A 22,420-nucleotide genomic window follows, 5' to 3' on the forward strand; every position below is an offset into this window, starting at 1 on the left:
CGTGAGTCGGCGGGTTTGGTTTGCGGAAAAGATGTGAAGTCTTTCTGAACAGCTAGAACAACTTTGCTGATGTCAGCGCCGGTCATCGAGTTCAGAATGGTATAGCCTGAAAGACGGATGGTAGTACGCAGACGGCGCTCTGAAATGGCAATGATCGGGAAACTGTGCTTTAAGACAAATTGTCGGAAATCAGACAGTCGTGGACGAAGGCTGCAGGCATTCCATTGAAAGATGGTGGCCTTGTTACGGATGCTTTGCACGCTAAGGAGAGTAGCTGGTCTATTGACTGCTACCGCCATTGTGCAAGTAAAATGAAATAAAATCCAGTATTGTAAGGATGGCCTTCGCCACCAGCAAGGAGTGTGCTGTAAGAAAAGTGCGGACAGTCTGAACAAGCAAGCACAGTAGGGAACTGGTACTGTCAGAGCTTTGGCGAATGGATCCTTCACTCGGGTAGTCCAGGGGCCATAGTCTGTACCGCTCTCAATATCGCTCTCCTGTTTAAGAGCGTGACGTTAAAATGACAACACTGCGAGATGCGAACTGCAGAATCAGCCAATCAGTGGTGGCCAGTGAAGTCCCTAGATCAGATTATCTAGGGGCTTTAGCTGCTAGTAGCAGGGCGCCGCCCCGGAGGCATTTATTTGCTCAACAAGGGACCTTAGGCTAATGTCTTGCTGTAAAGACGCAATGAATAAAATTAACAATGTTTTATTTTGCTAACAAGCTGTGTTTGAAACTCAACAACTCCAAGAAAAACAAGAACCTCTCTTAGATTTGCAATTAAGTTTGCTCTTCAGTCACTTTTGCTGCCGCAAGGGTATGCTAATGACGGAAAAGCATTGGCTAGGTGGCGTGTACTGCCCGCCGATTCAAAGGATTCAGCATTATCCATCTACCCACATACCCTTCCATCGTGAACTAGGCAGCCAGAAAGAAAAACAGCTGATTCCACAGCCGTGCAGCTTTTTTTTACACGTCATTTAGAATCAACGTACTGACCGGATGTCTTAAGTGCGCGGAAAAATCTGTTTGAAGGCGATGATTACCGCGAGTCTGCCAAGATCGACTTGCAAGGAGCGTTCGTGTGGAAAATCGACGAAGACAACTTTAGCCCCTGTTCTCGGTCGGCACCTACTGTCGATGAGAAATGTGCTTTAAGGGCAACGTGTGGTTCTGTTTATTTTTGTTTAGAAAATAACGGACGACCCTGAATCATCACGCTGCAGCAACTGCCGATAGACGGGAGCAGGCAGTTGCAGCTGCTGGGAGCGTGCAGTCTCAGTGCGAGCCGACACGCCCGGCTACTGTGGCAACAATCACTCATCTGCCTCGTAACCAAGTGATGCGGCTCAGATCGGGCTAAGCACTGGATTTTCCGTTGGTGTTGTGGCTGTTCTGTTCGGTTGATGTTCAGTTGCTGCAGTTTTTTTTTTTTTTTGTGCCTCTGCGAGATTCAGAAATTGTGATGTTTGTTAAGGTCATTTGCTGATCTTCTAACTGGTCGGGGGTCAACCAGGGAAGTAGGTTGGTTGTATGGCTTGTGTAAAGACTTATTGCAACAGGGTAGAAAGTTGAGCCAATTGAGTGTTGGCTAGTACACAGCAAACTGAATTTTCCACAATGACTGTGCAGATTTTATTTATTGATTTATTGGGGTTTAACATCCCAAAGCAACTGGGGCTATGAGGGACGCCGTAGTGAATTAAGGGCTCCGGAAATTTCGACCCCCTGAGGTTCTTTAACGTGCACTGACATCGCACAAACGCGGGCCTCTAAGATTTCGCCTCCCATCGAAATTCGGCCACCGTGGCCGGGATCAAACCCGCGTCTTTCGGGCCAGCAGCCGAGCACCGTAACCACTGAGCCACCGCGGCGGACAGTGACTGTGGCAACGTTCAAGTTCGCATATGATCCAGGGCAGTGAGGTAGTGCGGAGGTGATACAGGTAAGACGGTGCAGTGGTGTGCAATATGTTATTGCATTTTGCAGAGCAGGTGGAGTGATCGTGTTGGTATTGCTGGGTTTGGTGGGGGCAGAAGGGCTTTACATACTTCCCATAGCTTCTAACATGCACTTTCAGCTCAGAAGAAGACGGGTTTTTTTTACTCATTGTCTTATGCCGTCATCACCCTTCATTCGCACTTTCCCTTTCCCCTGTGTGGAGTAGCAGGCCAGGGCCATGTTGCCACCGGCCGATCTCTCCACCTTTTCCTCTCATTAAAATTCCTTTCTCTCTCTCTTAAATCTTGGTGCCTCGTAGCTGAGGCACTCTGCATACAGGCCCCTCCAATAGAAAAGGGAATAATACACTGCTCATAGCTTCTGACAACATCCACTTCCTTTCAGCTCGAAAGAACAGTTAGGTTTTTTTTTTTTAAATCTTGGCCCATCTTAGCTGCGGCACGCTGTATGTAGGCCCCTCCAGTAAAAAAAAGGGAACAACCAGTTTGTACCAAAAACCAAGCATTAAAGTTGAAAAAGGGGTATTAAATACCAAGAGGAAAAGTATTCTGAAAGCAGTTAAAGGTGTACTTGTTGCACACATTATCCGACAGCATAAGGAGCTTGTCAGTCCATTTGGCAGTGTCACAGTCTCATGTCATCAAGGACAAGGCTTCATAGCATTGTCCTCTCGCAAGCCAAGCTAGGTGTCAGTTATGTGGGCAGTCATTGAGTGCTCAAGCTTTCCCATTATGGAGCTGCCTGTATATCCTTTGAGCTGTAGAGCATTGCATTCCCAGTAATGGTATTGCATGTTTTGTTATTGTAAAATAACCTCTACTCACACACCATCTCCTCATTGATGTGTCAGTGATGTTTACACGCCTTTGTCTATCAGGGAGGATTTTCTAGTCATTCGGCATTCATTGTAGCCACTGCACTTTACAGTATTTATCATGAATTGGTATACAGCATTCTCCTTGTTGTAGTTGGATTTTAGCACAGAGCAAAACCCCTAGTCACATATCGTCAAGCTAAAAGCTTTTCTTTGGTATTTACGCATTTTATACATGCAAAAATGTTTTCTAGTCCTGAAATTGCATTATGTGCACTGTACCATGCAGTACTAATTGAACAGGCAGCCTCAGGCCACCGCGGTGGCTCAGTGGTTATGGTGCTCGGCTGCAGACCCGAAAGACGTGGGTTCGATCCTGGCCGCGGCGGTTGAATTTCTTTGGAGGAGAAATTCTAGAGGCCCGTGTATTGTGCGATGTCAGTGCACATTAAAGAACCCCAGGTGGTCGAAATTTCCGGAGCCCTCCGCTACGGCGTCTCTCATAGCCTTAGCCGCTTTGGGACGTTAAACCCCAATAAACCAATAAACCAAGAGGCAGCCTCTCTATGAAAGAGAACAGGCACTTTGAACACAATTTTTTTTTAATTGCATTTGAAAATGCCATACGATCATTGTACATCAAGGTAAAGCATGCTTGTATATACACTGTTTCTTCTGCGATAAGAATGGTCATGTGAAATGCTGTGGCTAAAACAATAAACGCACTTACTGAATGTATGTTGCACTGAAAAAAGGCATTGGTGGTGCTTTCTGATTCCAACAACCATCATGAACATTTAGTGCCTTAACTGGCCACTACACTTTTGCTTTTATGCATGTCCATCACACGGGTAATGACCACAGGCACTGTACCAAGGCGGAAAGTGGTAGCGGGGAAGGGGGGTCGACGCAAGCGTTGGCAAAAGGGAGTGTACACTGCTGCGTTTAACATTGTTTCAACACCTGTTTTGCTTTCAGAAAGAGACTGTGCAACACGCTGCTGAGGGACTGGGAGGTATACTGGCAAACACACTGTCGATAAAGTGGCAGCTGGTGGGGCACTTGTTCAAACACGGTTATAAAGGCTTGTACTTGGAAAATCCATTCAGACCACAAGGCTGGCTGTGGGCAAGGGCACAGCCACATCACAGAGTTTCTCACACACTTGCAAATGTGTGTGAGCAATAGTTGATGACTATTTCCTCAGATCCTGCTAAATTTTCGGATGCATTAGTATCGCGAATGCCATAGAACATAAGATTATTGCGACGCGAGCGATTTTCTGCATCCTCTATTCACACATCTAGAATATCGATCTGTCGAGCCATCCCAGCACTCTCAGATTTCATTTCTTCGAAATCGGCTTGAGGATCTGAAAGAGCTTGGAAATGGGCCTCCAGATCGGTCATTCGCTTAGTCAAGCCAGCTATGGCACCTTCAGTGGAATTGATCTGGGTTTTGCGGTCCTGTATTTCAGAAATGAGCTTCGTTTGACCGGAGGAGAGATTTTTTTTCTTCAGCGAGCACATCCTCGATAGTGTTAGGGGCCTGGGTTGGATTCTACACCACCTGCCAAGAGCAGCAAGGCACGCAAAACATTGCTGCAGTCAGCTACGAGAAAAGCGAAGCACTGTGGGCTCGGCAGCTGCACTGAGAAATAACTGCCAGTTTTTTTTGCAAACAGAGAATACTTGTCACCAACCTGCGTGATGAATACCAGCGGATTAGTGACGTGTGCTCGCTACAGGAGGTAGCTCAACGTTTTGGCGTTGTGGAAGAGGAGGCAACTCAACCACGTCCTTAAAGCGCAGGTCACTGCCTTTATCGTCGTCAGGCGGTTGAGGAGCTTTCTTCCCCGGCGATGATTTTTTCCTGCGGTGACTTCCCTGGATTTGGTCTTGCTCAATTAGAACAGTTTTCGCTGACTTCTAGTCTGTATTATGGGAGTTCTTGTGCTTGTAGATGATTTTCTCATTCTGGTTGGCAGTGCAGTGGATAAGTGTCGCCTCCTGCTGCTTGCCGCAGTTAGGACAAAAGGGGGTCATCACTTGCACATTCATATCGGTCATGGCTGTTACCACAACGGGAGCAGCGCAAGGAAGGTCGGCAAGCGCTGACATTTGGTGCATTGGCGGGGTTTTTGAATGTATTCGTACACACGGTACCTTGTATAGCTGAGAATAGCATATTGCCACGTATCATTGTAGTGTCCGACGAAGACAGCCTCGACGTCGCCGCCTACCTTCATCGCGCCGAGGAAGCCCAAAGACTTGCGCGGCTTCGCATTCAAGACCAGCAGCACACCAACGCCCTATGCTGCAATCTGCGCTGACGAGACACGCATTACAAGCCAGGTGATCATGTTTGGATATGGACGCCAGTTCACCGTCGTGGATTGAGTGAAAAGTTGCTGCGACGCTACTTTGGCCCGTACAGGGTTCTCCGTCGCATCGGTAACCTCGACTATGAAGTCATCCCCGACGGCACGACAGCATCTCAGCGACGCCGCACACGCCCGGAAGTCGTACATGTTGTACGCCTGAAGCCATATTATGAACACTAGAGGACTCGAAGTTTGCATTCTCCGTGTTTATTTTCATTTTAAAGCATCGAGACGATGCTTCTTTGAGAGGGGGGTAATGCCGCATATCATTGTGGTGTCCGTTCGTTCGCGCATGGCTGCAGGAAAGGGGTGTTATCATTTTTGTTCGTGACGCCAGAAGCGACTGGACTAATCTCGATTGATCACAGCCATGCCGAGCTGCATCTGCGTGTTTCCAGATCACTCTAGATGATCTTTTCCTGTTATCTCGAAGTTTCCTTGCCGGCCTTAAATTGAGCGATGCCGCGAGCGGCAGGCATTTGTAGTTCGATGACCGACAAGCATGTTTGTTGCTTACACCGCCGCCGAGTGATTCAGTTCTTTTGCGGGCGCAAGTCAGCCCAAATAAAGAGCTTCGTTTGCAAGTCTTTCTGGTGTCTTCCTGACCGCTGGACTGCCGTCACTACAACGTGACAATATTGCGCCGCAGATTCTATAGCAAATACAATGTGTTTGTTTTCTGAGTTACCAAGGCAGCGGACAGATTTGATCGGAGCTCTCTGTAGCAGTGCAGAGTAGATGTCTGATTGAGGAAGATCCAGGGGGACACCCTTGATGACACCTACATCGCAATTGCTGGGACGGGGCTCATAGGCTTGAACTGCAACCCCAGCTATGCTTGTTATTTGCAAGAGGCGTTCAGTAGCGTGCGCTGTACAGGTGTCAGCTGCCAGAAGGTTTAGGCTCTCGTTGGGACGAACTTGAAGAACACCTTCTGGAGCCACAGATTCTGATCCTTGCCTCCATGTGAGTGGATAGAAGCGGGTAATGCGGCGCACAGAATCCACAGGCTTGATAAGGTTGTGCCTAGGTGTTTGAGCTACGTTCGGAGTGTTTGCACTTCAAAGTGGCCGCTTTGAGGGCACATAGGTGAATCTCTGAGAACCTTATCTGGACTTAGAAGTAGTGTCCATGTAGGTGACAGTAGAAGAATCGGACGTATCAGAAAAATCGTCCTGACCTGGAGTCAGTGGCAGGTGATTGCTTCAGTTGGAAGCTTCAGCGTTGCGATGTCCATGAGGATCTGGAAATGATAGTCCTGATGCAGCTTGAGCAGAAGAGTGACTGCAAGGCACCCGGTTTGAGGCAGCAGGTAGGCCTTGCACCGCAGGCATGGCCAGCTGAGTTAGGCCTGACGGAATGTCAGGAGAATATTCAGGTGTTGAGCCCGGGTGCGGCACTGGCAGAGCTGCACCGGCCGCACCTACCGCAGGAATCGTGTCAGGACACTGCAGTGCAGTTTATCTCAATAAAAATGTTTAGCACCGATGAGATATCCTCCATGAAGAGTGGCAGAGACGGTGATGATGATGATGATGTCCTCAGGCTTAATGGCACATACCCACAGCGGGGGATTGGCCAGGGCACATAGCGGATACAAACGCGCGGACACAGCCCGGCAGCTTTCCGACTTCATCTTCCTTCTCTTCTTTGGGTCACAAGAGTGACATAACTAGAAGAATAAGAATGGGGTTGAGCGCATTTGGCAGGTTCTCTCCGATTATGAACGGCAGTTTTCCTCAAGAGAAAAGTATGCAACAGCTGTATCTTACCAGTACTCACCTATGGGGCAGAAACGTCGAGGATAATGAAAAGAGTTCCGCTTAAATTGAGGGCCACGTAGTGAGCTATGGAAAGTAAAAAGATGGGTGTAACGTTAAGAGCGAGGAAAAGTTCAGAGTGGGTGAGGGAACAAACGCGGGTTAGTGACATCCCAGTTGAAATCAAGAGGAAGAAATGGGCTTGGGCGGGGCATGCAATGCGAAGGCAAGGTAACCGATGGTCCTTGAAGGTGGAGTAAAGAGGATTCTAAGCTCATTTTTTTTGCCACAAGAACTCGATCTACACGCTCCGAGCATTCTTAGAAATTTCGAATTATTGTCCTGTGCGGCCAGTTTCCCTATTAAATCGAATTAAACGTCCCGGCTCTCGCCTTTCCTTGTTTTTGTTTTTTTTTAGCTTACCTCCGAAAGTAGGAGTCAACCAATGCGTGGAGTGCCTTTCAGTTAGTGACGCGACGGCTTCACTTTTGCTTTTATTTTGTTTTTTAGATTTTTGTGAATAAGTAGTTCGCAGACAACAAAGCCGCAAATTAGACCCCCCAGAAATAAAAATATGCTTGGACTATTTGCTTTACGTATCACTCCAAGCGACTGGTTGAAAGGCACTGCACACGTTGGTTGACTCCTCCTACTTGTGGAGCTGAGTTCGAAAGAAAGGCAGGATGTTTAATTTGATATAATAGGGCAATCGACCACAAAGGACAATAATTTGAAGTTTCTAAGAATGCTTGAAGCGTGTAGGTCGAGTTCCCACGGTAACAAGAGAGCTCAGAATCTACTTTAGGGCACATTTAAGAGTAACAGAATGGATTCCAAGAGATGGCAGTGGTAGCGGGGGGAGGCAGTAAGTTAGGTGGGCGGATGAGATTCAGAAGCTTGTGGGGATAGGGTGGCCGCAACTGGCACAGGACAGGGTGAATTGGAGAGATACGAGATAGGCCTTCTTCTTGCAGGCTGATGATGATGGTGGTCATGTTTAATGTAGTAACACGCCTTTCTTAGATTGAGAAATATTCCAATTATATACAGCTTGTTCTAAGAGTTAGCTACAATTTTTTCTTTAATGTGTAGCAGCGCTTTCCGTGGATAGGTCTTTTCAAAAGCCATATTGATTTGCTGTTATAATATTATTTTCAGTGCAAAAATTCATAATACATTGATTTATCACCTGCTCAACTAATTTTGAAAACATTGGTGGCACTGAAATTGGCCTGTACTTGTTAGTGTCTTTTCTTTCACTCCCCTTTACCACTGAGTGGAAATTGCTGAGTGATAGCCTTTTCTTTTTTTGTGTGTGTGGTTTGATGCTTGTCCAGTCTATGCAACTTAGCTTTCTCTTATTGCATCAATGGCTGTGCAGAAACATCTGTGCAGCTTGTGGCAGCTGTCCCCCAAATGAGTACAAATATGTGCTAGTGGCTCAAGGAATGGGAACAGTTGTAACGGGAGATACGTCAGCACGTCACGAGTCCCATAGACTACTAAGAGTTTCAAGCTCTATTGCATTATTTGAGAGTTAATGGGATGCTATATATATAGCCCCTATATATTGCGTTCATGGATTATGAGAAAGCATTGACTCAGTAGAAACCTGCTCTGTCATGCAGGCATTGCGGAATCAGGGTGTAGAAGAGTGTTATGTGAAAATATTGGAAGATATTTATAACGATTGCACAGCTACCATGGTTCTCCATAAAGTCAGCAATAAAATTCCAATACGGAAAGGTGTCAGGCAGGGAGACACGATCTCGCCAATGCTCTTCACTGCCTGCTTACAGGAGGTATTCCAGGGCCTAGAATGGGAACAGTTGGGGATAAGAGTTAATGGAGAACACCTGAGCAATCTGCGATTCGCTGACGACATTTCCTTGCTAAGTCACTCAGGACATGAACTGTCAAGCATGATCAATGGGGTTAAAAATTAACATGCAGAAAACCAAAGTATTGTTTGACATTCTAGCAAGAGAGCAGCAGTTCGCAATTGGCAGCGAGGTGCTGGAAGTAGTAAGAGAATATGTCTACTTAGGACAGGTAGTGACCGCAGATCCGGATCGTGAGAGGGAAATAACTAGAAGATTAAGAATGCGGTGGAGCGTATATGGCAGGTTCTCTCAGATCATGAATGGCAGTTTACCAATATCCCTCAAAAGTAAAGTATACAAAAGCTGTATCTTAGCAGTACTCACCTATGGGGCAGAAACGTGGAGGCTAACAAAGAGGGTACAGCTTAAGTTAAGGACAACGCAGCGAGCTATGGAAAGAAAAATGATAGGTGTAACGTTAAGAGATCGTAAGAGGGCAGAGTGGGCGAGGGTACAAACGCAGGTTAATGACATCTAGTTAAAGTCAAGGGGCAGAAATGAGCCTGGGAAGAGCATGTAATGCGAAGGCAAGATAACTGCTGGTCCTTAAGGGTAATTGAGTTGATCCCAAGAGAAGGCAAGCGTAGCAGGGGGCGGCAGAAAGTTAGGTGGACGGATCAGATTAAAGGTGCACTGAAGAGGATTCTGAACTGTCTTTTTGCTGCGGGAACTCGATCTACACGTTCCTAGCATTCTTTGAAACTGCAACTTATTGCCCTGTGTGGCCGATTTCCCTAATTAAATTGAATTAACGTCCGGCTCCCACCTTTATTTTTCAAATTCTCCGCGTACGGTGGGCGGAGTCGACCAATGCGTGAAGTGCCTTTTAGCCAGCATCGTGGAGGCTTTGCTTTCGCTTTATTTTGTTTTTAGGTTTCCATGAATAAATAGTTTCATTCGCAGATAATATAGCCGCAAAATAAGCCTGCAGAAATAAAAATATGCGTGGACTATTTTCTACTACGGACTACTACGTATTACTCTGCCGATGGCAGAGCGGCAAGCTGCCACGGGACTGGGTGAAAGGCGCTCCACGTGTTGGTCGACTCCGCCCACCGTACGAGGGGGGGAATGAAAAAAGAAAGGCGGGAGCCGGACGTTAATTCGATTTAATTACGGAAATCGGCCACACAGGGCAGTAAATTGAAGTTTCTAAGAAAGTTCGGAATGTGTCGATCGAGTTCTCTTCAGATTCCTCTTCAGTGCACCTTTAAGAAGCTTGCGGGAGTAAGGTGGCCGCCACTGGCGCAGGACAGGCCTAACTGGAGGGACACGGGAGAGGCCTCTGCCCTGCAGTGGGCGCAGTCAGGCTGATGGTGATGAATCGGGGCCTGTGTGCAGCCTGTGGATGTGCTGCTTCAGCCTGGCGGTGTCCCTGGGGGCGGCCCTGCTGCTGCCGGTGTCCATCATCAGCAACGAGGTGCTGCTGCTCTACCCGTCCAGCTTCTACATGCAGTGGCTCAACAGCTCCCTCATCCACGGCAAGTGCCCTTCACGCTCGCTCAGCACTGTGGCCGCCACTGGTGGCAGCACCTACCGTCACTTAACCGCTGTGCCACTGCGCCAGGGTGGAACTGCCAGCAATTTATGAACGTAGGGAAGGACTGGTTTCGCACGTTCAGATTCAGATTTATTTGAACAACACTCGGTTGCCAAGGAGGCGAACAGAAAGGCAAGCAAAAGTTGCCTGACGAAGCGTCCGCCCCCTTTGCACTCTACCACCGACCAGTGGGCAGGTTTAACCAAAGAAAACAGACCATATCGCCAAAGATACATTGCATAAAACATTATACACGAAAACATCAAAAAAAGAAAAACAGCACATATTCACGTAAGGCACACAATTAAAAAAAGCTGCAAAAAGTAGATTTGTGAGTTAACATTGTTACACGGAATTGCACATAAAAATACAATATCGGTGTCACTGAACATAACAGAAGGCATGAAGAGCTTAACCAAGCCGGCCAAAGTAAGGTTTTCTTTTCTAATAAAACAGAATTTTTTTTATGTAGGGCAGATATGTGCAGAAACAGTAACTCATTGCTATGTCACAAAAAGAAATGGGTTAGCTTTTTGCTAAATGCTTTCATGGAACGACTGTCGTAAATGGTTTCTATAATACCCGGGTACTTATTTAGAAGATCAGCTATTCAATATTTTAGCGTTTGTGTTCCGTAGTTTGTACGCACTAGTTCTTTTCTACGGGTCATATGTTGAAGGTTATGGTTGTGGTCTCTAAAGAAGAAAGTTTGCGAGAACCCAGCCGGATCCATTTTTATTTGGTCATATATTTTGAATGCTATTCTTTTGTTCATGATATTCATGATGGTTAATATCTGATGTTATTCGAAAAGTGGGCCTGAGGGGGCTCTATATGAAGAGTTATCTATTAATCGTATGACTCGTTTTTGTAGTATAAGCAGGTTCTCCATATTTGCTTTTGTCGTGGTTCCCCATACAAGAATGTAGTATTGCAGACGAGAATAAACTAGACCATAATGCAATTGCTTTTTTAACCACATTGGTAGTAAGTTCTTTACCTTGAAGATAATTCCGATTGATCTGGAACGATATTTTCATATTTTTTGAATGTGCATAAACCCTCCTCCAGTGGCTGGTGTTGAAGATGTCTTATCTCCGCTGCGAGTGGCTCGTGCCCACCATGGCGTTAAGAAGAGTTGAGACATTGTAGGGCAGCTTTTGAATCGCAGAAGACAGAACACTTCCGGGGTGTTTGTGGGCCGCTGTACTGCACAGCCGCACGAAGAGTGGCCAATTCTGACCCGGTGGAGGTTGTCCGATGCGAAATTAGCGTATTTACTCGCATAATAGGTGCACTTTTTTTTCCAGAAAATCCGGCTCAAAGTTCGGGGTGCGCCTGTTACGCGGGGTAAAATTTGTGGAAATTTTTCGACTCGCGAAATTATAACATACCACATAAACGCACTCGTGTACGGGCCGCACCCCGTTTTCCCGAAGAAAATATTTAAAAAAAAAAAACATACGTGCAAGGGCCGCACCGAAACTTTCCACGACCCACGCGGGAATAGCCTTCGAAATGCACGCGCCGAGGCCTCCGCGATCAGCTCCGGCATCGCGCAACGGGCGCTTGATCGCGGAGGCCACACACGCGCACAGGAGCTTCCAGACGCCGCCCACGGAGGGCACCCAAGGCCAAGCTCGTCATCATCATCGTTTTCCTCCGCCGTGAGCTTTCGCTATCCATATCACCATCAGCATCACCAGCTCCAGTTTTTTGTTGCTGTGAAGCCTCTATAGTCAAGTGCCGGGATCTGCGGTAGCGCGTTAGTTCATCGTGGATGTGGCTTTGCCGCCGAGCGTTGCTGTTTTAGCTCGACGGGCAAGCGTGCAGCAGGCCGTGAACTCGGCATGGCCGAGAAGTGCGGCAGTTGCAACTGCGGCGTGCCCAAATTTTCGTATGCGACTCCAACTGCCAAGGTTTTCGCGGGCCTATGTCGGGAACGTTTCCGGTTGGAGATGAAGCTTTCCAAACAGACGTTTAAAGTGAGCATCCCTGAAAAGTGTGTGCGGCTGTTCTACGCAATGTCGTTGTACATGCTGTGGGTCCGCAGCAGCTGCGACGGCAGCATCACTAGTGAGTAGTAGTCAGTTCAGCAAAAACTTTGTTAAAATAAAGATTGGAGGGCGGGGGGCGATGAGGCGTCAGCTTGCAATCGTGTAAATACAGTATTAATCACAGTGCCAAGTTCGGGGTGCGCCTATTATGCGCAGAAATAAAAAAAACCTGCTTTTTCGCGACCCAACTAGAGGTGCGCCTATTATGCAAGTGTGCCTATTATGCGAGTAAATACGGTAGTTGGATAATACTGGCCTGTCTTACAGGAATGGCTACATGCAAGCTGAACTAGTAGATGAGACCGAGCTGTCTGTATTACATGTGTGGTCACTATATTTGGCGTGGAGAGTGTCAGCTGTTTAAGGGCTGGCGTCGATAAGTTTGATTTCTTCGCTATCCCTGGAATTGTAAGGTGCCCCACAGTGGAGGGGAAGTCCGTGCCGCCGGGGCTAACTGCGATGGTCTGCTGTTACCTTTGAAAACATTGCCTGTGGTCTCTGCATCGGCACTGACTCAAGGTGGTGGTGGGAAATCCGTGTTAGATGATGTTTGTGAGTCCGCAGTGCGTCGAAGGCTGTATGCGTCGAAAGCGGGTAGCCCTTGGTGACAGCAGTCATTGCAACTGTTGATGCGCTGCGAGGGAGACCCAATCATGTGCGAAGAGTGTGACCTTGTACAGTCTGGAGCCCACTCAAATTGTTCTTGCATGTGCTCAAAAGCATGGTTGTACTGTACCACAAATATCCCAAGAAGAGGGCTCTGTACAGCATTGACTGGACCGGCGAGCCCCATGATTTTCTGCCTAGAGTAGGTGAGCTTTTTCATTAACCAGGTGCAGTGCAGGCCTTGTGATATTTTCCAGTCTATGGTAATCTCCAAAAAGGGATTGTCTGTCGTGGATGATCTCCATGATAATCCCTAAAGTCTATGATAATCCCTAAAACGGGAGATGAAAGATCTGATTAAGGAACACCAAAGCATGAGGACGTCAAATCCTACAGACTGAATACAACTGGCAGAGCTATCAACAATAATAGATAAACGCAAGGAAGTCAACATAGGAAGTCCAATATGGAGAGAATCGAGCATGCTCTAAAGAACGCAGGTAGCTTAAATGTGTTGCAGAGGAAACTAGGCCTAGGTAAAAACTGGATGTATGCGTTAAGAGACAGAGGGCAATGTCAGCAATACTGATAGGATAGTTAAAGTAGCAGAAGAGTTTTACACAAATTTATATAGTAGCCAATGTAATCAGTACATTAATAAGAAAGACAGTAGTGCACAGCAATGGGATATCCCACCAGTAATGAAAAAGGAAGTAAAAAAAGCCTTTGGAGCAATCCAGAGGGCGGAAGCAGCTGGTATCAGGTAGCAGCAGGTCTGTTGAAGGATGGAGGGGAGGTTATGTTGGAAAAACTAGCCATCCTGTATGTGCAATGCCTTATGACCTTGAAGCTTGGAAGGACGCTAACATTATCTTAATTCATAACACAGGAGACGTCAAAGACTTTGTGACAGTGTGCTGCGCGTCCTCGGAAGGCCACTATCTCCTGCGACATCTTCCCTTTCTTTTGAAGAAATGTCGTGCACTAGAAAACCGGATACAAGAAAAAAAAAAGCAATAGGACAGATGTACCTCTGTCTTGTTGTGTGTTTTTTCCTGTATTCGTTTTTTTTTTAGCGCACAATATTTTTCCGAAATGATGCACCAGCTAACCAGCCGAAAAGTTCTGCTACTTCTCTTTGTGGGTCCTAGATGTGCTTGAACAACAGGGTGTATGATGCCAGGAATCTTTGGGTGTCAAGAGCCAAGGCTTATTATAGGTTGTAAGGTTGACAGCCTGGCCGTCATCTTTAAGCAAGAATTTTGATGGAGGCAAAATTCGAGAGGCCCGTATATTGTGCGATATCAGTGCACGTACAAGAATCCGAGATGGGTGAATGCAAGGCTCTGCCCAAACGTGTGCCGATGGACGCCACAAACTGAAGCAGGGGAGACCCGTCCCAAGCAAGGCTGTAGAGAAGCTCCACGTGCTGTGACAAAAAAAAACTAGGAAGCCCCCTCCCAATCCTGAGAAGCGTGGGGAGGGAACAGGGGATGATGAAGTGGTGGTGGTGGTGTGTGTTGCTGATGAGGCTTGCCCTGTTGTGCGCTGCGAGATGAATGGCTGCCCGGAATAGCTGATAGACACAGGGTCACTGGTGGTGACCTTGCTTAAGGAAAGCGATTTAAAGCTTCGAAGGAAACGGGATTGCGAAGTGTCTGGCAGTGTTCCAACCATGTTTGTAGGCATAACGGGGGATCCTCTTGGTATAAGCGGTGTCTGCTGGTTACACTTCACGCTCAGCGGAATTGCATTAGATCAGCCTTGCTACATATGCCCGGACACAGTGTCTCTGAGATTTGCATTACCGACACTGGCACCCAACAGACTGTGGGAGTGGTGGAGGAGATGTCGTGAGTTTCCGTAGAGGGGGATCGTCTTTCCCTGGTCGGAGCACGTTTCGTGCGCATACGTGTCTTCAGATGTACACTGCGGCACTGTGGGGGTGCTGAATGAATACTCGGAGGTGTTCGCTGCAGCCAACTTGGATTTGGACTGCTGTGGCGTTGTATAACACAGGATAGAAACTGGCACTTTGGTGCCCATTTACCAGCGCATGTACCGATTTCCCTACTCCCAATGTGAGATGGAGTGGCAGGTGCAAGATCTGAGTGATTGCGGCATAGTCGAACACTCAAGGACGCCATGGGGGCACCTGCCCTACTGGTGGAGAAGCCAGATGGTTCCTACCAAGTGGTAGTGGGCTATCATAAACTTAGTGCTGTGACTCGGATCAGTCCGTAACTCACCCACAGTAGACACGGTGCTCTTTCTCAGCTGGGCTCTGCTAGTTACTTCACAGGGGTGGATCTGGCGGTGAGATTTTGGCGGATAGCAATGGACCCGGCAGATGCCGAGGAAACGGCCATCAATACTCCTGCAGGGCATCATGAGTGGAAAAGGGTGCCGGTGGGCCTAAAGCCCCTCAATGAAACAAAAGTAGCGAAAAGCCTTGAACTTTCCGACACTCCTCCTCTCCTGGCGCTCTGCTGGAGAATCGAGCCTCCCATTGGCCGAGGCGCCGTAGTCACGTGTTAGCGCGCGCTTTTTGGCTCCGCAGCAGACGCCGGCGCCATTGCCGGGGCTGGGAGTCGCACTTTGTTTTCTGTGGTCGTTTTTCAGTTGCCAGTCGTGTTTTTTCGGATGATTTGGTGTGAAGCGCCAGCGTCTGCAGTGTTTCTTCACACTAAATGCCGTTTGGCATGAATTTAAACAGACGCTTTTGCTAGCGGGCACGAAATCCGTGCTGAAGTGCAGGTTTAATGTTGCTCGCATTGCGCGGCGTGCCGGCTTGGTTGCAGTCTGGCTCGTTCGCAGGCTCCTTCGCATGTTGAACCCCGCCGTTTACGTTGCTCGCTATGCAGGTCTAGGCTTGATGTTGCGCGCATTGCTTGCCGTATTTGTGTTGCTGCAGCTGGATTCCTGGGCTCACAAACTCGATACTAAAGGGGCAGTACTCGCTGTTTGAGCCTACGCTGCTCATGCTGCTCGCGGTGCAGGTCTAGCTTTCAAGCTGAACGCATCTCTAGACGTATTTGTTTTGTTACAGTTGCACTCCTTCGCTCACGAACTCGACACCAAAGGTGCGGTACTTGCTGTTGAAGCTCCTGCTGCTCATGCTGCTTGCGATTAAGGTCTAGCTTTCATGTTGCACGCATTGCTGAACGTATTTTTCAAGCAGGGTTCTAAACCGAAATCGGTCGTTACTGTGCACATTAACGCACCTGTCGCTTGAATACTCGATATCTGCGTGGATAATACTTGACAATGCAAGCAAGGACCTCTGTAAAACATTGTTTCAGACATTTTGGGTTGAGGCCGTCGTCGCTGCCGCGAATTCCTGCGAAAATCACACTGCGTGGAGCTATGTAACGTGGATAGGTGGTGTCAAATGAATCACTAACGCAGGGGCGTGCGCAATGATCCAGACCATTTCCAAAGTTCGACATTGGAAAAGCTCCTCATGGACTTTAATGCGGAGTGGTGACGTGTTAACACTTGCGTATTCTTTTTTCAGTTATGAAAGGTCACGCTCTATATTTTTTTTTCGTGCCTTGTATCTCCCACGCCATAATCTCAATGCGGCCGAACCTGAGGCAGAAAATGCAACAAAAATCATGCGGGCGCGCGGTCCGCTGCACGTCAAAGCGCGAGCGACGAGAAAGCCACTCGTCGAGCGTAGGTAGTGCTCCAGTGCCGCAAACTCGCTCGCGCGCGCCACTTCCACCGTGTGCTCCGCAGCCAAAGCGATCGAAGAACAAAAAGTTTCTATAAAGCAGTGCAACGTTGGTCTGGGCAGTTATTACAGTAACTGATTTTTCGATCTCTCATTCCATGATGTTATTTTGACCCAAGCCAAGGCAGAAAACGCAACACAAAGTTCATTCGGGCACGCGGTATGCCAGGCGCCAAAAGGCGACGGTTGCGAGCGTCTGCTAGCTTCTCCCGGCCTAGGTGCCGCCACCGTCGGCGCCCGGGAGAAGCCGAGAGAAGGAGCGCCAGCATAGGAGGAGGAGGGAGGAGATGTCGCTACTTTTAGTTTACTTAGGGGCTTTAGGTGGGCCTGGTGAGTAACCCTGCTGTCCAGGAGCAGCGGACCGCTGATGTTATCCTAGCAGGCCTTCTGCGAAAGTTGTGCTTCGTGTATATGGAGCGCAAGCACTGCGAGGAGCAGGCCTTAAGCTTAAGCCTTTGAAGTGCCAATTCCTCAAAAAGGCCTAACCTAACCTAACCTCTAACCTAACCTAACCTAGCCTAGCCTAACCTAACCTAACGTAACGTAACGTAACCTGGCACACTGTTTCAGCTGACAGTGTCCGGCCTGACCTGGAGAAACTAAAATATATCTCAGACTTTCCAACCCCGACTATAGTCCGTTTCATACTACATGGCAGGCAACGCCGCAGAGGTTTATGAAATAGTGCATCCGCAAAACTATATTACTCCACCACGTATCATTCGTTCTTCTCGAAACTCCGGCCATTGTTAGGACGAATACAAAGAGCGGTATAAGACGATGTAGGATTGAAAATCACGGTCAAGGCTGTGAGGTGCACAGTGTTGGGGCTCTCTGGCCATGATTTTCACAGAGAGTGAACTACTTTTTGGACGTGGATTTAGTAGAAGCGATTCACCCTACCAACCGTGATCATAACGCCATGCGTACTTTTTTCTTCTCAAAATCTCGGCGAGTCGCAGGACGAAAATGTGGCAAGAGGTAAAACGAAGTCCGGGAGGTGCCAGAGACAGCACTTAAGATTTGTCGCTACAAAATATGCTTGTGTTCGCTGTGGTTGTATGGCGTACTACTTTTTGCGTGCGGACTTGGCCTGCGCGAACAGGCGCGCCAGCTTTGGCAGCGTTGCCTGCTTTGTATGGAACGGATGGAAGGAACTATGTATGGAACTATGTATGGAACTATGTATGAAACTATGTATGGAAGGTGTCTGCCAGGTCCAGTGGTTTCTTGGCCTGATTGGCTATTACCAAAGGCACATAGAGGAATTCGCCAACCTAGCTAAGTCGCTGACTCCCTTAACCGCCAGGTCAAAAGATGCGGCGGATGCTTTTAGGTCTCTGAACAGAAAGTTAATCAGTGCACGGCTGTTGCGCCACCCAGATTTTAATTAGCCCTTTTGTTATGGCCACAGGTGCATCAAAGTTCGCGGTTGGTGCTGTGCTTTCGCAGGTTATCGAGGGTAGAGAACATCCTGTAGCTTTTGCTAGCTTAGCCCCACAGAGCCACAGAGTACGGAGCCACGGAGAGGGAATGCCTCGCGGTTGTCTGGGGAGTAAAGCACTTCAGGTGCTACATTTAGGGCCACTGCCATCCTCTGAAATGGGTAATGAGTGTCAGGGACCCCAGCCCAAGGGTGGCTAGATGGAATCTACAGCAGCAAGAGCATTCCTTTGAGGTCGTCAGGCAAAGCTCACATGAACGCTGACGCACTGAGCCGCCAAGCCACCGTCTCAGCTGTATGTGATTTTGTCCCTGTAATTGACTCCGCCGAGTTGTGCGAAGATCCCAACCTCAAGCGAATCATCAAAAGCCTAGAGGGAAAATCATCTTACCCTGAGCAGTTAGGCTACTTCAGTGGCAGTGACTGAACCCTGTGTCGGCGGATGCGGCTAGTGAGGAAAGAGAGACCAGAGATGACCACTTTGGAGAGGGTCATCACACCCCTAGGTCATGTACCATCAGCAACGAATGAAGCGCGAACAAGAAAACTGAGGTGGCAGCACAAAAGCACGAATGTATTAGCTCCTCTATTGGAAGTACAAGTGCGGTCGAATAGCATTTCTAAAGAAGAGTCTTCGTGCCTTCGAAATTAAAAAAGCAGGAGCTAGTATTCAGCTTCCCGTGGCTAAGAGCTGCTTATTTTGCAGTCCGTGGTTCAGTTGTCTTGTTCACGTTTCATTTCTTGCTGATAGTACAGAAAGGGTTTCACAATGCACCTTGGACCGGCCATTTTGGCGTAGTGAAGACGCGCAAGCGGGTGGAATGGTTCTACTTCTCAACTGGCATGCAGCAGGACATTAGGGATAGTTGGCCCGTTGCCCACGACCACTTCCTGGAAAAAAATTCAGGGGGGCACTTTATTGACCTAAAGTGCCATGAGGCGAAAGCCTTAAACGTGGTGTTGCTGCTTGTGTCACTGATGTGTGGTTAAGATGTTAAGCTTCGCCTCTAAGAGTGAAACGCGACAGCGTCTTGCAACGCTGCCAGGGAGTCCACAGAACGCCATCGCCAATTCGGCTCTATGCCTTGGTCGACCATAAATTGGTTTTGAGGAAAGGAAATGTGTCTGTCTCTCATATCTTGGTGGACACCTGAACCTCGCCGTAACAGGAAGGGAGGAAGATGGGAGTGAATGGAGACACTGTATTCATTAGACACACCTTTGTTCATTCCAAACCGTCATGCTGGGATGGCGGAGTGGTTAGCGTGCTCGTCTCGCACTCTGGAGACCGTGGTGCGATTCCCCAACTCGACCAATTTCGTACTCGGCTTTATTTTTCTGGTCTGACTAGAAAGGTTAATTAGGCTAGTTGGTTAATTAACTAATTAACTAAACTCAGTTCCACTTACTTGGAGCATCACTATACGATCCCTTTAACTGGTTGCATGGTTACTAGCCAAAGTACAATTGGCCCCGTTTGAAATTCGCGCGTCGTGACGTCACAACCGTTTCGACCAATTGAAAAGCGTGACATTTCTGTCGACAACTCCTGCTTACAACAATGAGGCATTAAAGGCTTCTGCCTTAATAGGTGCATGCTAGTATTCAGAGATCACCTTTTGAAATACAGTGCCAGACCAAAAGGCAGACGCGGTTGCACGAGCGTTTGTCGAACAGATCGTGCTCCAACATGCACCCCCAAGGCAACTCTTAACAGGCCGAGGAACCAACTTCATGTCGCAGCTAATGAGGAGAGTATGCGGGCTCCTTAAGATAAATAAGAAGCAGAGAGCACCATACCGTCCTGCTTGCGATGCCACTGTGTAGCAAGTAAACCAGACCGTGACCGGGCCCCTGTCGCATTTTGTGTTGCGCGACCAGCGTGACTGGGACTTGTGGCTCCCCCGTGCAATGTTTGCATGTACCGTATAAACGCGTTTAAGGGCCGTACCCGTGTATGGGCTGCACCATTTTCCCTGTTACGAGCACTGCCGCGTCCCAAAGCATACAAAAGAGCACAGACCTACCCGGTACTACTCCTGAATGCCGATGCCAACTAAGGAAGCGGAAAGCTAAATCAGACTAATGGCATCTGAGTTGTAGGCCCTCTACACAGCCGGTGATTTTAAAGGGTCCCTGAAAGGGGTGTCTGAGGTTGGCAAACAAATACTTGCATTATGTAGAGCGTAGGCCACTGAACGTTCATGCCGCGTACAATACATCAAAGGCGAGTAGATAATTTACAATACATTTTCAAAAACTACCTCTCCCGAGCCTCGCGGCGACCAGCGGCGGTGAACTTCCGCCCGAATCCGTACTCATTACGTCAGTTTGTACTCTTTACGTCACAAGTGCTGGGCTATGATTGGTTCGCGGTGCCAACGTGAAATCACGCATTTAACAAACTAGAAGCTCTAGATACTTCACACTCTTACTCTTTTCGGAAACATTTCGCATTTCAGCAAGCAGAGTTGTCGTTTATATGCATGTTTACGCAGTTATTGTGTGTTCGGTGTCAGAAATTAGTACTGCACTTCCGGTTTACAATGTTTTCGTCTGCTCGTGCCGCTTGTGTCACTCCGCCGGCGCCGCCGTCGAACCGAATCGAGAATCGAGGTGCGATTTGGAGTCACCGCACTACTGATTTCTGTCGCGACCTCCGTCGCATGCGCAATCAAAATGGACCGGCCGTGCTGTGTCGTTGGTTGCAAAGCCAGGGTTCGGCAAGATGTTGCCCTTCGGCACTGTCTGCCGAAAGATGGAAGTGAGCGAGCCGTCGTCGTCGTCAGGATTCAGTGCTCGATTTCTGAACGGCGTGTCCTTAAAAGCTTGGCCGACGCGCTGCACCGATCGTCGCTTGCGAACTGCCGCCCCACTACAAGCAGGGAGACACGGGGCGGTGAGCATCGCTGCGCCGCCCTACCCAAGCTCCGCTCACAACCGGTGTCGCGCACTTCGCCGCCGTGCAGCAATGCCTGAGCGCTGCTTGGGATGGTGTACAAATATCACAAGGCTAGATCGCCTTGTTATCAGAAATACTTCTCGAGCAGCGACAAAGCACGCCTGCTTATGTTGCGAGCTTTCGGCAACGGCACCGCTCGCGGGCGCTCAGGGCGACGAGCTCTGCTGCTGCCTGGCTGCCGTGGTCGTCGCGAAGCCTATTGCCTCTTCGGCATCGAAGCTGCAGCGGCCGGCGCTTCGGAAGTCGCCTGAGCTATAATACAAGGCTTACTCTACATATCGCTTTGCAGTCAACAGCATCATCTCTCAATAAAATAATAGTATGGTCACTTTCCGCGACTCCTTCTGCAGCGAAGCGAGCGGGCGCCAGGCGAGTCGGACCCCACGTCGGGCCAGCGGCAGCTGCGAGACGGTTGTGGCAAGAAATTTGCTCAATCACAGTCGTTACCTTTACCAGCAGCTCAGTATTGGTCAGCGATCCTCAAAAATGACACATTTTTCACATTTCTTATCCCAGGGTTTATTATTTACGTCAAGAACACACTTTAGCTCGTTTTTATGTCGCTGGCAGACGGGATCCAGGCTGGCCGGCCGGCCGGCATGCTCGGCGTACATCACGTTCGCACAAGAAAATGCAAAACAGCCATGATACCAGCGAGGATGCTTCCTAGATTCGAGCAACGAAAATATGTCTGTGCAAAAGTGGATCTTTCGGCAACGACACCGCCTGCGGCAACGCCGCGCGACGAACTGCGCGCTGGTCCCAGGCTGCCCTAGTCGTCGCTAGGCCTATCTGGTTTCGCATTGAAACCGCAGCTGACGGCGCTTCGGAAGTTGCCTGCGCTATAATAAAAGGCCTACTATTCACATCGCTTTAATGCGAACTCGTCCCATAATAAAAGATATGTTCGATTTCCACGATGCCTTCAGCAACGGAGCTAGCAGACGGTAGGCTCTAGTACACTATAGGTAGGCGAACCGCACCAAGTAGCAGCAGCACCAAATCGGCTGTTGGATGAAATTTGCTTGTATCGCAGTCATCACTTTTACCAGCAACTCAGTATTGGCCAACGATCGTCAGAAATTATGCATTTTTGACATGCATCTATCCAAGGGCTTGCTATGGACGAGAACAAACAATACTAGCGCGTTTTTCAGTCGACGGTGGCCGGCATCAAGGCTGGCAGGCCGGTCCGGCGTGGCTCGGCCCCGAGCGCCCTGAGCAGCGCGCTGTACGGCATCATGACGCTGCCGCTCTCCGCACTCGTATT

General features: G+C 48.5%; 1 protein-coding gene across 11 annotated transcripts in view; it reads left to right on the forward strand.

Moving 5' to 3' along the window:
* The window catches only part of lili (LMBR1-like protein lilipod), a 190,316-nt gene that overhangs the window by 8,593 nt on the left and 159,303 nt on the right, over positions 1-22,420 (forward strand). For 8 of the 11 annotated variants that reach the window (XM_089547565.1, XM_089547561.1, XM_089547566.1 and 5 more), the window contains one exon: positions 10,057-10,286. In XM_089547565.1, coding sequence (XP_089403691.1) covers positions 10,057-10,286 — 230 coding nt within the window. The remainder of the gene's footprint in view (positions 1-10,056; positions 10,287-22,420) is intronic. The other 3 variants (XM_089547564.1, XM_089547569.1, XM_089547560.1) reach the window with 2 other exon arrangements.

Source organism: Amblyomma mixtum, chromosome 6, assembly GCF_055824585.1.
Source record: "Amblyomma mixtum isolate Tamu chromosome 6, ASM5582458v1, whole genome shotgun sequence".
Taxonomy (NCBI): Eukaryota; Metazoa; Arthropoda; class Arachnida; order Ixodida; family Ixodidae; genus Amblyomma; species Amblyomma mixtum.